General features: G+C 34.4%; 2 protein-coding genes across 12 annotated transcripts in view; one reads left to right on the top strand and one right to left on the bottom strand.

The window, feature by feature from the left end:
* The window catches only part of LOC145066493 (cytochrome P450 CYP72A219-like), a 38,450-nt gene that overhangs the window by 7,219 nt on the left and 15,645 nt on the right, over positions 1-15,586 (top strand). The gene's annotated exons all lie outside the window — the stretch shown is intronic.
* On the bottom strand, positions 2,913-14,837 carry LOC145066494 (uncharacterized). 11 transcript variants are annotated; one of them, XR_013688763.1, is made up of 11 exons: positions 14,185-14,837; positions 13,980-14,080; positions 13,517-13,693; positions 13,260-13,409; positions 12,779-12,876; positions 12,217-12,388; positions 12,012-12,098; positions 11,687-11,911; positions 4,291-5,101; positions 3,545-4,212; positions 2,913-3,456 (listed from the first exon to the last, which is right to left on the bottom strand). XR_013688763.1 is itself a non-coding variant. In XM_079013765.1 (4 exons), exon 1 carries the CDS (start codon positions 11,041-11,043, stop codon positions 9,625-9,627), a length of 1,419 nt encoding a protein of 472 aa, XP_078869891.1. In that variant the 5' UTR covers positions 11,044-11,111; the 3' UTR covers positions 2,976-3,097; positions 3,252-3,456; positions 3,545-4,212; positions 4,291-9,624. The 11 variants fall into 11 exon arrangements, 8 of the variants coding, with proteins under 8 accessions (XP_078869891.1, XP_078869892.1, XP_078869893.1 ...); XR_013688762.1 differs by lacking the exon at positions 13,980-14,080 and having other exon boundaries at positions 13,517-13,942; XR_013688764.1 differs by lacking the exon at positions 11,687-11,911 and having other exon boundaries at positions 13,517-14,080.

Genomic DNA, 15,586 nt, shown 5'->3' with positions numbered 1-15,586 from the left:
CATTTGATAATCAATTCTTCTTTCGAGTATTACTTTCATTTTCCTAATTAGAATGCCTTTGTATTTCATTTTATTATTTGGTCGAGTTCCACACTTTGAATACACTGTTTGTTATCAGATTTTGCATTTCAACTCCTGCATATTTTCATTTTTCTATTTCATATATATACTAGTTAATTGATATGATTATATATATATATCCTAGGTTTATTAGTTCAGCATATTTGGCATCATAAATCATAGAGTGGTTTTAGTACCATGATTGATAGATTTTTGCAATTTGTCAGTTGATTTTAGTACCAGGATTGACACATCATTGTTTTTTTCAAAGCCACGTCACCAAACATGTTGACAACTATGCAAATGTTAATTATTCAATGTACAACATAGAAAAATATAAAAAGGATTGAGAAAATTCGGAATATAACCAACAAAGATAGTTGGTTTAAAGAAAATAACCAAGAAAAAAAGTATTTCGGAAAATGAACAAAGGATCCGCAGAGCACCCTCTACGGATCTCTCTACAGCTCTGCGGATCCCTCTACAGCTCTGCGGAATGTGGGTTTTTTAATTTTTTTTTGTTTTTTTTTTTTTTTTTTTGCGTTCATTTTCATTTATTAATATTAATTTTTAATTTTTTTAAATACACTAATATCTTATGTGATTATTATGTAAAAAATTTGACAAAAAAAGGTTAAAAATAATGAAATGTCCAAAGGATCTGCAGAGCACCCTCTGCGGATCCATTAAAGGCTCTGCAGATTCTCTACAGCTCTGCGGAATCTTTGTTTATTAATTTTTTTAATTTTTTTTCGTTTGTTTTGTTTTTTTGCGTTTATTTTCATTTATTAATATTTTTTTTTAAATACACTAATACCTTATGTGATTATGTAAAAAATTTGACAAAAAAAGGTTAAAAATAAGACTAAACTGCAAATTTGGTCCCTATGGTTAGCAAAAATATGTGGATGGAGTCCAAAAAGTTTTCAACTTGCACCACTGGTCCAAAATCAGAAACTTTGTGTGGTTTTAGTCCCTCAAAAAGTTGAAAAGACTATTTTGCCCTTTTAATTTCTTTTTCTAATTTTTTGTATTTTTTAACACCCTTTTAATTTAAAAATAAAAAAAAAACAAGAATTGGCCCACACCACTCTCTCTTCACCGTATCCCTCGTTCTCCCTCTCCCTCACACACACACACATAGACACACACATAACTCCTTCTAGACTTCGTCTTCTCCAGATATCCCCAAAACGAAGAACAAAATCCAAAATCAAGCCCTAGAAAAAAAAAACTGAACTAAGAAAATCAAAGAACATCCTATTCGCACCCTTTACAGCAAATTTCTTTTTCCTGCATTTCCAACCTTTCCCTTGGATCATTGTAATCACCTCTTGAACTGGGTTTACAAACCTAGTGATTAAAACCCCCTGAATCCAAGAAAAAAAGATTTTAATGTAAACCCACAAAGAAGGGGCGATGAGTTCAGCAGATAGACATATTGACATACATATACACTTATTTTTGGTAAGAGGGAGACAAGGTATCACACCTTACCTCCATTTTTGTCTTCTTCACTTTAAGTGCAAGACGGGATCAATTATACCAATTCCTTACTAAGTTCTTGTCATCAGACTTCAAATTGAAAAAACCCATCAACCAAGCATACACCAACACTGTCAAACTATAGGAACGTTTCCTCCTATGAATAATGTTGGCTGTCACTCGAGGAAGATGGGTACCGTCGGGAAACATCTCCTCCATCATTGTTTTGTTACAGATTTTCTTTCATTTGTAATCACCCTTGATGTTTCGTTTTCTCCGTTCTAAATGTTCATGGAATTTGTATTTCTAGGTTAGATTCCCTCTCTTTAATCCTTCAAACACTCCATTGATGAAGTTCTAACATTATGTGTGTATGTGTGTTTGAGCTTATCTATTTCTGTTGTGTTTGAGCTTCTATGTTTTTGGTGTTTTTAAGCCTCTCTGTAACTAGTATAATTTGGTTAAAAAATCAAGGGTGTAAAATGGAGCAGTAAGGAAGAAGATGATGAGAGAGAGGGGATATCGGTACAGTGGGTGAGGGTGGGGTGGGCCAATTCTTGTTTTTTCTATTATTTTTTAAATTAAAAGGGTGTTAAAACAAATACAAAAAATTAAAAGGGCAAAATAGTCCTTTCAACTTTTTGAGGGACTAAAACCACAAAAAGTTTCTTATTTTGGATAAATGGTGCAAGTTGAAAACTTTTTGGACTCCATCCACATATTTTTGCTAACCACATTGACCAAATTTGCAGTTTAGTCTAAAAATAATGAACTTAGGATCTGCAGAGCACCCTCTGCATATCCATTAAAGACTCTGTGGATGCTCTACATCTCTGCGAAATCTTTGTTTTTTTATTTTAAAATTCTTTTTTTTCGTTTTTTTTTTTTTTTTTTTTTTTTTTTTTTTTTTTTTTTTTGCGTTCATTGTCGTTTATTAATATTAATTTTTTTAATACACTAATACCTTATGTACATAATCCGTACTTATAATAATGTCCGATCAATCTATCCAATATTTTCATTTAAGGCCCTCACATAATAATAATAATAATAATAATAATAATAATAATAATAATAATAATAACTAGTGAAGAAGCCCGTGCGATGCACGGGTCGGATTTTTTTTTGGTGGGTCATGAAAATAGGACGCTATAATTGGTTGCTTCTGAAGGTACGATGCTTAAAAACAAAGTAAAGTACAAATAGATGTTGCAATCATTAGCAGTTTGTGTTAGGTTCGAACAAATGAAAATACAATGATATCATGGACGATACGTTGCTATTTTCGGTAACAATCTAATCTTTTCTCAAGATCACTAATCGACTCAAAATCCTCCATATGAGCCACCCCAACAATTCGCCTACAATTAAAGGGTAATTTACACATTTCACAATCAGTCAAACAACGCAAACATTACATTACATCATCATTCTGGCAGAAGCAAATCCAAGGGATTCATGGAACAAATCTCTGTTTCATAAGCTACCAAAACCCCAAATCATTACAAATTTCCAGAAGGTATGCCTCACCAGGTCCCTCTTTGTGTATGTCCTAAAAAGAAGTAAACTTTTTATAAAAAAAGATTCCAACTATCTACTATTGTATCCATTATCCATTTTTTATATGTCGGTATTCACAATATTTACCACTTTAAAACCAAAAATCTTTTAAAAGCATAATTACAAATCAAATGAAAACTACATACTTTTTAGTCATTCCCTTGATCCACATGTCCATCTTTTGCAAAATAAGCTAAAAATAGATTTCCAATAAAAGCAACAATGTCAGACTCCATTGGCCCATAGAATGCAAATTATGGGTTAATGACTTGACTTGACTCATGGGTAACCATGACCGAACCCATATGGAGATCAACATGTATTAATGGTGCTTGTGTTTTTTCACAGAACCTGCACAAATTCAATATCATAGTTCATACAACATATGTAAATGCCTAAATGGGAAACATAACACAACATCAAGAGAGTAAAAAAGTACTTAGACATAATCAAGATAAGGTAAAGTCCAATGGTTAAATTCTGAAATTTTGTAAGGGTCTAAAAACACCACGTGCTTTGTCAGCCTACATAACTCCATATTTCCACAAAATTCAGCCACTACATTAAAGCATTTAGTAAACACATGAGTTATGTTTATATATTTATGCATAATATAATGACAATTATAATGCTTCTTATAAATAGGAGTAATATTTCCACAAAATTCAGCCAATACATTAAAGCATTTAGTAAACACATGAGTTATGTTTATATATTTATGCACAATATAATGACAATTATAATGCTTCTTATAAATAGGAGTAAAGGGTCACCTGCACTTTTGTGTTGTGTAGTTGTGACTTGTGAGATGTAGAAAGGAGGTGTAAAAGAGGGTATTAGCCATAAATTCAGCCATGTGTTCATCTAATAATGGAATCTCAGAATCTCCTATATCTAAAATCTTTGCAGTCTTCTGCAACTACATTTATTTTCGTATTCACACCCATATATAATTCATATAAAGCGCCCAATAAGAGAAAGCCATATGAAAAGTGAAAAAAACAACATTTGTTTTTTTTGTTGTATATGAATGAAGTCTTAAGAAGGTAAGTTACACTTACCTGTTTGCTTGCCCCAAGTAAATGACGGTGATGAAAGGGTAGAGGCCTGAAATCAATAATAAATTATTTAATAATCTTATTATATATAATTATAAAAAAACAAAATAAAAAAATATCAGCTTACTTGAGGGCTTTCATGTCAATGCCTCCATCCCAAGTTGATGATGCATGCAGAATGAATCTGCTCTTTTCTACTTCCACCTGTTCTCTCACTCTAATCAATAATCAGTAAATAAATCCTCCCTAAACACAACAATTGGAAGTAAAGTAAATAGTTAATAATAAAAATAATAATGAACATGAGCTTCTTGGATACTTTTCATCTTCTTCTCTTTTTTTTTGAAAGAACCAAAGCTCAGCAAACTTTATTAATAAAAATAAAAGAATACATAAAAAAAAAAACAAAAATACAAACACACCCTAACGAGACCAACCAATCCATAACCAACTACCAAACCATTTCTTAATCCTCATAAAACTCCCAACTTTACCCCAAAAACCCTTACAAGTCCTAAAATTATTCCAAAGACTTATTTGATGTGCGAAAAAAAGGTAACTTCAACCCCTTGCACCACCAAACCCACATCATACCAAAAAAGTTAATGCAAGGGGAAAGGCCCTTAAAAAAACCCACTGTCCAATAGACTAATCCTAGGACCCAACCCAACAACCAATACAAAACAGTTAAACTACCAAAAACACCAAATTTAACAAAATTATAACTACAAAACTCTCCATCCCTATGAATAAAGAGCAACCATAAAATCACACTCCAGCTGCTATTCCAATGCTTCCAGCAATCAGACATCCATCTTTTACTTCTCAGCAACACAATCCAAGACTTGCTCCTCCTCCCATAATCCATCATACTTTCCACACGAATCGACAACCCTTCACAGGTTTGCGCAGTCAGCAACAGAAACCTGTACAACACACTAAACCAAAAGGGAATAATCCATCAAAAGAACCAGTCAAGATTCACAAACAGTTGCATACTGGACACGACATCAATCACATGTCCAGGAATCATTACTTGAATATTCTCAACAAAGATCATATCCAAATAATAATTCCCACAGGTACAAGTTACTAAATTCAGGAGCAACCTCCCAAACCAGTAACATAAACCGTCAATTCTAGTAGTAACACAGGAAAACTCTTTTCTGTTACTCCAAACATGCAGCCATATCACCCAACACAACCAATTCCCATTCTTCCTAACTTTCACCTAATCAACCAGCCCCACCCTGTTTCTAGACTTCATTATCCTTATTCCCATTATCAACATCATTATTTCTATCTATACCCCAACATCTCCACACTTTCTCCTTAATAACTTTTGATTCATACTTCAACCCCAATAACCTCGATTGAATTTATTTCTCAATACAACAAGTAACAGAGAATGGGGATCTAAAATTATTTCTAAAAAATCTCATATTTCTTTCATGCCAAATATGCGACACACAACCTGCCAAAACCAGTTTCTTTATAAAAACCCCAATAGATTTGCCTTTCACCTGCTCACAAAACTTATAAATAAACTCCTTCCAATTACCATAACTCACCCTGATGTCAACCTTATTAGAGAAATACTCCCAAATAAGCTTAGAGAAATCACACTTAAAAAATAAATGATCACGGGAATCATTAATCTTCAAACATAAAGGGCAAAACAGATTACCTTTAATTTCCCAGCTTAGCAGCCTGTCCTGAGTCTTTAATTTACCCAAAATTGCCATCCAAAGGATAAACGCATTCCTTGGAATGTTATTACTAAACCAAATTGTGTGAAACCAAGGAACCTTTGGCCCAAAAAAATTGACATCCGACCACACCTGCTTGCAAGAAAATCTTTTACACTTTCCATTATTATCTCTCCAAATTATCTTATCTTCAGTTCCTTCATTATTAACAAACAAAGGCCAATCCATCAAACCAGGGTAATTTTCTAGCCAATCAGTCAGCCAACACAATTGGCCATTCACAAAAATATCCTTCACTTTTGACATATCATTGAAACCCGCCCTAATCCACTCACTCCTCGAGATTAACATACTCAAATCCCAATCGGGTGCCACCTGTCATGCCATAAGGAAGTGTTCTCACCGGATCCAATACAAGAAACAATATGGGGACGAACAATGTTCCTAGCAATTAAAATCGTTTTCCAAGTCCAACAGAAATTCTTTTTAACTTGAATATCCCAAAAATTCCTTTCTTTTAAGTAAAACTTATAGACCCACTTCACCCACAAAGACTTCTTATTATTAACAATATTCCACACATGTTTGGATAACAGCACATCATTCCATCTTCTAAGGTCTTTCAATCCTAAACCCCATTCTCTTTTGGACTACACACCATTTTCCACTTAACTTTGGCTTTACCCTTCACAAGATCACCACCACTCCACAAATAACCCCTACAAATCTTCTCAATCTCAGAAATAGTGGCAACAGGAAGCTTAAAAACCGATGCCCAATAAACATGCAAAGCTGATAAAACAAAACCAATAAGTTGAAGTCTTCCGACATAAGACAAACACTTGTGCTTCCAACTTAGGATGCACATTCTAACTTTATCAACCAAAACTTTACAATCCCTTCTAAACAATTTATTAACTGTTAACGGCACACCCAGGTACTTGAACGGAAACTTCCCGACATCAAAAGGAAGTATACTATTAATAGTACACCTCACAGCAGGATCAACACAGCTGAAAAAAATCAGGATCTTATTCATACTGGCACTCAATCCAGAAAGATCCTTGAAACAATCCAACGAATTCTTAATCACTCTAGCAGAACCAGTATCACCATGACAAAACATCAACAAGTCATCTGCAAAACATAAGTGAGTGATTTTCTGGTATTTTCATCTACTATGGAATTTGAAATTAGGGCTATTTTCAATATTCTTTTTCAGCAAAAGATTAAATATTTCCATGATAAGAGTAAACAGATAGGGAGATAAGGGATCACCCTGTCTCAAGCCTCTCTTCCCTTCAAAAAACCCATTGTCCTCTCCATTAATATTCACAGTAAATAAAGTTGAAGTAACACACATCATTATCCACTGGACCATAACTGGATGGAATCCAAACCCAATCAAAGCTTGCTTAAGGAATTTCCAATCAATAGTGTCATAAGCTTTTTGGATATCTATTTTTAGGGCACACTTAGGAGGGCCATCCTTCCTATTGTATCTCGCCATCAAATCTTGAACAAGAAGAATGTTGTCCAAAATAGATCTCCCAGGAATGAAAGCCGATTGATTAAGATCAACTATCATCCCTAAGCAATTTCGAATCCGATTGACAATAACCTTGCTAATGCATTTGTACAAGGTATTACAACAAGCAATTGGTCTAAAATCAGTAACTTTCCGAGGGAACTCAACCTTAGGGACAAGTATAATTCTGGTAGCATTAACACACTTCGGAATCTTCCCAACCCATAACACCTCCCTGACAGCCCTGCAAACATCAGGACCCACCACTTTCCAAGAAGCTTTAAAGAACTTAGATGAAAACCCATCAGGACCCGGAGCTCGATTATCTTCAATTTCAAACATAGCTCTCATTATCTCATCATCCGACACAACTCTTATCATTTCAATGGCAAAACATGGATCAATTTTATTAACAAATAATTCATTATCCAAAATTCGATCCTCTATACTACAATTCGAACCAAGAAACGCTTTATAATGACCAACAAATCTTTCAATCATATTTTTCCCACTTACCCATCTACCCTCTTCATCCATAATCACTGAAATTCGATTTTTATTTACATGGCTCTTGACAATTTTATGAAAAAAACTTGTATTTCTATCACCCTCTTTCAACCATTTAACTTTAGCCCTTTGCGATAGAAACTTCTCCTCATTCTCACAAGCCATATTATAGTCCATTAACAACTTGGCATGCTCACGCCTCAGAGACAAATTATGCGGATTATTATCAATATCAACTTGCAAATTATCTAATTTGTCTCTTAATAATTATAACTTCTTTCCTGAAATATAAGAATTACAGAAAAGCCTTCGACAGGGTTTCTTTAAAAGCTTGAGCTTTTGCGTAACATTAAAGATGAATCCTCCAGCAACCTTTAATCTCCATACCTCCTCAACTATAGGAAGGAATTCATCATAATCAGCAATGAAATTAACAAATTTAAACGAATGAAACCGCTTAGGTATACAACAAGGAATAGATAAGATTATTGGGCTATGATCAGAAATCTTATACGGTTTGAATATAGCATGAGCCAACGAAAACTTCTCCAAAAACTTAAAATTGACCATGATACGATCAAGTTTCTTGAGTAACCCACATTCCACAGAAGGAGATTTTATCCAAGTAAATTGAAGCCCTGTACCTTTAATATCCTCCACCTCAATAGCATTGATACACTCAATAAAGTCATCAACCCCTTCCGGACTTCTGGAAGTACTTTCAGAATATTCCGAAGGCTTAAGAGCAACATTAAAATCACCAAGCATCACCCAGGACTTATTATCCACCACAATTTTATGTTTCACAAGAGTGCTGCTCCACAGGAACCTCCTTTCCAAATAACTAGAAGCAGCATAAATGAATGAAACATAAAACTCTTCATTGGAATCCAAATGTCTCACCATACAGTGCAGGACCTGATTAGATTGACCAAGCACCATAAGGTCAAACTTATTAACATTCCATCCAACTATAATTCTAGTACCCCCAACACAAGAATTACAATTAGAAACCCAACCCCATCTCTTGAATATTTTGTCACAAATTTTCTTCAGCTTCCAAACAGACACATGTGATTCCAAAATACCACACATATCCAAATTATTATTTTTAATAACCTCACGCACCTCCTTCTGCTTAACCACTTTATTTAGACCTCTTATATTCCAGGCTCCAAAATTCATCATTGGATAATTTTCATGATTTTGACAGCATCCCCCAAATCTGCCTTTGATCCAGCCCCTTTATCAATTTTCTCATCTTTATTGGCATTCCTTTGGTCCAAGTTTGCACTCATCTTCAATTCTGATCCCTTTATATCCTTCCCAATATCAGGAGGATTTCCATCACCAGCATTAATATCAGTCACATCAGAAACCCCCTGATTAATGTTCATAACATCTTCTTCCATACTTTCCACAATATCATCCACCATTGATCCTAAGACCTCAAATCCATTGACATTTTTAACTTTATTAACCCCTTCAGATGTTAATTCAACAGTAATCTTTTCCTTATCCTAAACCTCACCACCATCATGTTTTCCTTTTGCAGTAGAAGCTTCAAACGCTTGGTTCTTATCCCAATTCCAATGGCTTACACTAGTATTCCCCCATTTCCCATTCCGCCCTTTCCCTACTCCCCCTTATTACTTCCATTTCCTTTATTACTAGATCTTTTATAATTATTCCCATAATTGCCCTAGTAGTTTTGCTGCTATCTAGCCCCAATATTCCCAGCACCTCCAAAAGACTTAGATGAAGAAGCACTAATGTTACCTTCTTTTTTGACAACTTCAAAAAATCCTTCACTATCCATCACTCCTTTACCTTTAGATCTTTGAGTATTCCCAGAATCATTTCCCTCTTTAATCTTATTTTCTTCATTAATCACTGCCATACATACCTTATCAGTATGCCCAAACACTTTACAGTGATTACATCTTAAAGGATACCAAGCATACTCTACCAAAAACTCCTGATTAACAGCACAATTCTTCACAAAATCCCATGTAGTAATTCCAATCTTCCTTTTCCACTCCTTACCAGCAGACATGTCAACCAATATTCTAGCATAGGCATTCCTACCTTTATGCTGAAGACACATCTCCTCAGTAAAAGAATCAAAAGCCAAAGGAATTCCCAATTTACTAGCTATAATGCAAAGATTTTCCCCACTCCACACCTCCAAAGGAAGGTCATATATTTTAGCCCATACTGGTACTTTATCATGTCTAGCTTTAGAAAGGGATAGACCAGGTCTCCACCTTTGTAAGAATAAAGGAATATTGTTGAATTTTAGCCAAGGGCTTCCATCTAACATTGCTTGCATTCCCTGTTCACTGGAAAATTTAAAGAAGATGAACCCATTACTGTTCATAAACATATCCTCAAGCCCTATATTCTTCCATAACCTTTTAACTTCTTTTTGAATAGCAGGAAAAGCAACTTTCTTATTAATCAAATACCCATACAAGGTATTAGCATAAGGTAAACTTGCTACTTTCAGATTTTCAATAGGAATAACAGCTGGTCCTTCCTCTCTCCCATCACTAGAAGGAATATACTTCACTTCTAACTTCCCTTTATGCATAGTGCCCCTCAACGCTCCAGCATAAGACATTTCAATTTTCCCTTTCCTATTATTATCATCTTCAGGTTTCCTCCTTCCTTTCCCAGCAGGCCCCAGTAAAGAGGGATCCCTGTTAATACTATTAATAACGGTTCCCACAGAATTCAATCCCTTCACCTGTGGACCACTAACATCTCTATCAGCCATCTCATTTTCAGATTCACTAATACCCTCCATATTTATCAAATTCCTATTCTCATCCCAGTAAACACTAGGTTCAAGTGTGTTATCTCCATTATTATTCACCTCAGCTTCATTAGTCTTCAGATTTTTATCCATCTCCATTTGCTTCTTAAGATCATTAAGAAAAGTAAATCCCACCTTCGGATCGAATTCCTCAAAAACATTGCTACAATTAGTATTATCCTTCTGAGTTTTATCCTCCTTGCCCTTAAAAGTAGTATCAGCAATACACTCAACATTACTCACAGGGCCTGATCCAGTAACCTCACTAACCACAATCGAAGGATTAACAATCTTCATTTGATTAGTAATTGCATTCATTTCAGAATTAGGGCTTAACAAATCTCCCCCAATTAAAGGATTCTCCCAATTTTTAGTCAATAGAGCTGTGTTACCTGAAGGTATCTGAATCTTCATCTGAATCACAGGACATCTGAATCACAGGACAGATAGATTGCTTTCCCCCAGCTAAATTCTTATTACCTTCAGCCTTCATATCCTCCTTATTTTGATACTCCTTATTGGCTATTAGTTGACTACTCGAGTCAGATTCCCATATCCCTTCACTCCCTGATTCCCGCTCCGTTTCATCTTCAGTCTCAAATTCCTCAATATACCCTTCCGCATCCATTGGAGATGCACGATCCATAGCTTTCCTTGCCCGATTCTTAACTCTGAAAGCTTTACCCTCCATCTTCCATCCAGCCTTCCCAATCCCAGTAGCAACAACTCCCGTCACAGTTGGTTTACGTCGAGCTCTGTAAAGAGCTGCATAAGTCTTCTCAATAACACCAGGAGGTACCATTTCATTCACATCGACATCCGATCTACTATACCGGACCACAACACTTTTGTCCGGAGGTTTCACCTTCACATCTTTCAATCGATCCGGTTTGGATGATGCTCCCATTGAGACTACGGAAATAGATGAGAAGATACTTCAGCAATGAGATTAACAGCTCACCGATGAAGAAACACCGACGAAATCACTCCGAGAACACTGCGTCAGTTAGAGAGAGCGAGTAGAGAGAGAAAGTGCAAACGGTTTCAGCTTTTGCATATATTTGATATATTTTTCATCTTCTTCTCTAATTGGAATTCTACTACAACTTTTTCACTCGTCATTGCCTCTAGTTGTGTTTGCTTGTAGTATTGTCATATCACTCGTCATTGCTTCCAGTTGTGTTTGCTTATAATGTTGTCATATCAAAAGATGAATTAGAAAACTAAAAATTCAGAAAATTTTAATCTTTTATGAAATAAAAACATCATTGGGTCAAGGAATTTACCTAAACATAATGGTTCATGGTGTGTATTCCGATGATCACACAGGCAAAGATTTATTTCCTTGTTATCTACTACTCCCATTTACCCCCCTGAAAAAAAAATCAAACATAAATAAGCTAAAGAAAGAACCAAATAATAGAATCGAACATTTGTAAATTAAAAAAGAACCAAATAACAAAATTGAATCTGAAACACATATCATATTACTTGTTTGTGATCAAAACACATAGCAATGGAGCACCGGAATCAAGTGGCAAATTGTCTGCCCAATGCAACACAAAGTGCTCATCAGCAACCATGTGATCAGAGTAGCCACCGTATGTGAGTGTGCCATCGGATGAATCAGTGCAGAAAAATTCCATTCAATGTGGTATTGAATCTGAAAAAATTGGTTTTATCAATATAAAAAGTGTGCAGGGACAATATGGTCTAAAAAAATGCAAAAAATTATGTTTTTAATATCGTCCTAAAACTATAAAAAATGAGTTTTATTAATAAAAAAAACAATGTTTAGGGCAATATTGTACTAGAACTGTAAGAATTGAATGTTATTAATATAAACATCACGTCCTTTATATGTTTGTCAACTACATTAAAACTTTGAAAAAGAGAATGCTAGTAAGCTTTTAACACCAAATTAAACACAATATTAAGCTCTTGCCTATAAACGAATCCAAACATGTCAATGAAACCCTTCACAAAACACTAAAAATATAAAAGTGAAGCATCCCTCGTGTTCTTCAGAAAAAAAAAAGTTTAAAACAGATACCTTTTTGGGTTGTTTGATTGCACCGATCGTAATTTTGTGTCATCTGAGCAATAGGTCATTCAGTCATTCTCTCTCACCCCCTTCAAATTCTTTCAAACCTGCACATCACAAATATGTTTGTCATTTTAAAAAGGCATAAAAGCTAATTTTTATAAAATACATTGCTTTAAATTATATAACTACAAAATTGTAAAATGGTCAAAAGCTATTAAATTATATAACATGTAATCAGATTTCTCAAAAGTACATATAAAATCAATGAACTCAAGCAGAAATTAGTCTGTCTTACTGCAACTGTTGGAAATCACTATTAAAAAAAAATAAAAGAAATTTGTTAGACTTCCTGCCTGCAAATCTAGAACAATTAAGAAAAACTGTTTATTAATCAAAAATCAAGAATGAAGATAACTTGTTCTTCTTTTTGTTTATTCATGGTGAAACAGAGTAAGGGTAAATTGGGAAATGAGAATCATAATCATACCCACAAAGGAATCATTGCTGGGAAGTTGAAGGGGCATATACCAGCACAAACACCAATAGCCTCTCTGATCCATTAAAGGCCAGCCAAATTCTTGTTCTGGTTCAGGTTTTCAATGTTGGTTGTACCAGGCATGGGACCCACATCACCATCCTGGTGCCAACAGTCAAATATTATAGGAAAATATGGAGAAGTTTAATATCAATACTTTAATAAGAAATATTAAAAGATAGGAGAGTTGATAATAAAAGTATGAATACCTTTTTCAAAATTTGTAGGTGTTGAATATTGATAATAAAGTTGACATTTTTATAATTCGTGCAACATAGAGCAATAGTGATCATTTTAGTTGTTGCAGCTACTCCTGTCCTAATTCCAATCCATCTGGTCTCCTTTTTTACATAATGCTTTCCATTTAGGCTTTACTCATTTAAGAGCTGAGTTTTATCAACAAAAATTAGTGAAATAAAATATAACATTAAAATTGGATTATTGGTATCAAAAGCACGGATCCATGGAGATAGAACTAACATGATCCATTCAAAATTCATTAAGTCAAACAAAATTCAGGTCAAATTAAATTAAATGAGATATAAAAGAAGACTTGATCATAAACTAAGATTGTTTAAGCTCTCTTCTGCCCTGTTCTGCAGCTACTTCAAGTAGAAATCAAGTTCTTTTATGTCCTAAGAAATCATAAAACCAAACATTAAAACCACTTACAAAAGGGTAAAATAGTCAACTATCGTTCAAAATTTATATCCATCAAGACGACCGACAGTCCGTCGCTGGAATATAACATCTTTGGAAATCAAGAAATCCAGCTGAAAAGGTAAAAGCGAGAAGGCACATGTGGTTATGTTCATATGTTTGTGAAAGCTTACGAACAGAACCATATGTACCTTCGAATATGAAATCAGTAAATCACCTTAAAGTCGTTTCTCTGTTGAGGATATTTTATCTGAAACGACGTGGATAAACCCTAAAAGATCATAATTAGACATATGAATCAGCGCCTTCCTACGTTTGTATTGCTGTCGATGCGGTGTGAGGGCAAAGAAAGAGTGGTGGTGCACTGGTCCTTCGATGGCGGTCGAGGAGAAGCATAAGTGAGAACAGTAGGGTCTGATCGTTTCCCTGAAATCACCGTTCTCTACAAACGTAGGGGAATTCGAGTATGAGAGGAGTTTAGAGGCAGAGGGGTTTGGTATGTGAGATAGAAGTGTCGGTCGATTTTCTACAGTAGGGAGAGGGAAGAATAGAAACGATGGAACTTGGAAGTCCTTCCGATAAGGTTAGATACAGAAAAAAAAATGGGCATATAATAGCGGGTTGGCCCAAAACAATTGGTTATGTAGCCAGGCGGTGGAGCACATCGACGGATGATTTACAGAATTAAAACGAAAAGGGTAAGAATCGCATTGAAGGGATGCAGAAGGAAAATGAAACGGTGGAAGCTCTACGAAACAATGGCGGTAGGAAGAGATATAATTGAGGGTGAGTAAGCAAGGAGATGGAGAAGAGAAAGAAAAGAAAAGAAAAGAGAGAAGCCACGTATCTGTTGTGTCAGAAGCTTGGCGGTGGTGGAATACACAGTTTCGAAGAAAGAAATGGATATACGGTGAACCTACAAAACGACAAAAAAAATACCCCTAAAAAAAGCAGACACAACTGCAATCCCATCCATAATCAGAGGACCAAAACTGTTAAATCTTTAATTGGATTGACAATTTTAATATATATATATATATATATATATATATATATATATATATATATATATATATATATATATATATATATATATATATATATATATATATATATATATATATATATATACTTATCATGGAATATGTTATTTTCATACGAATGTGTGTTGAATCAAATAGTCATGTATTTGTCTAATTTTCATTTATATTTTTTTTATTATTTTTTTATTTTATTATATTTTTTTTAAATTTACACCCTCATATTTTTAACAAAAGATGTTTCGAATATTATTTTAATACTTAAGATGACCATTTTTTTATTAATTATAACAAGAATATTATTTTACAAATTAAATTGTTAAAAAGAGATGTCACCAACTAAAATCGGTAATGGAATGATGTATGTTGCTGCGTCTTATCATGACTTATCATGACTGATAGAGAAATGACTCTCATAAAAAAATAAGGCATGTTAAGTTAAGTGTAGCAAGGAAGTTAATAAACTTAATCACACCGTCAACAATTTTAAGAAAACTCATATTGATTTAAACCGAGACCCGCCAACTTAAGATCAACCAACTCAAGCGCCACCAACTCAATATCCTTTTAAACATAGCA

Source organism: Lactuca serriola, chromosome 8, assembly GCF_051521515.1.
Source record: "Lactuca serriola cultivar US96UC23 chromosome 8, Lser_US96UC23_V15, whole genome shotgun sequence".
Lineage (NCBI taxonomy): Eukaryota > Viridiplantae > Streptophyta > Magnoliopsida > Asterales > Asteraceae > Lactuca > Lactuca serriola.
This window is presented reverse-complemented; position numbering and strand designations above follow the sequence as displayed.

Bases quoted from the DNA above. Each gene is read 5' to 3' on its own strand.
- LOC145066494 (XM_079013764.1), bottom strand. From the start codon at position 11,043: ATGAATGCAATTACTAATCAAATGAAGATTGTTAATCCTTCGATTGTG.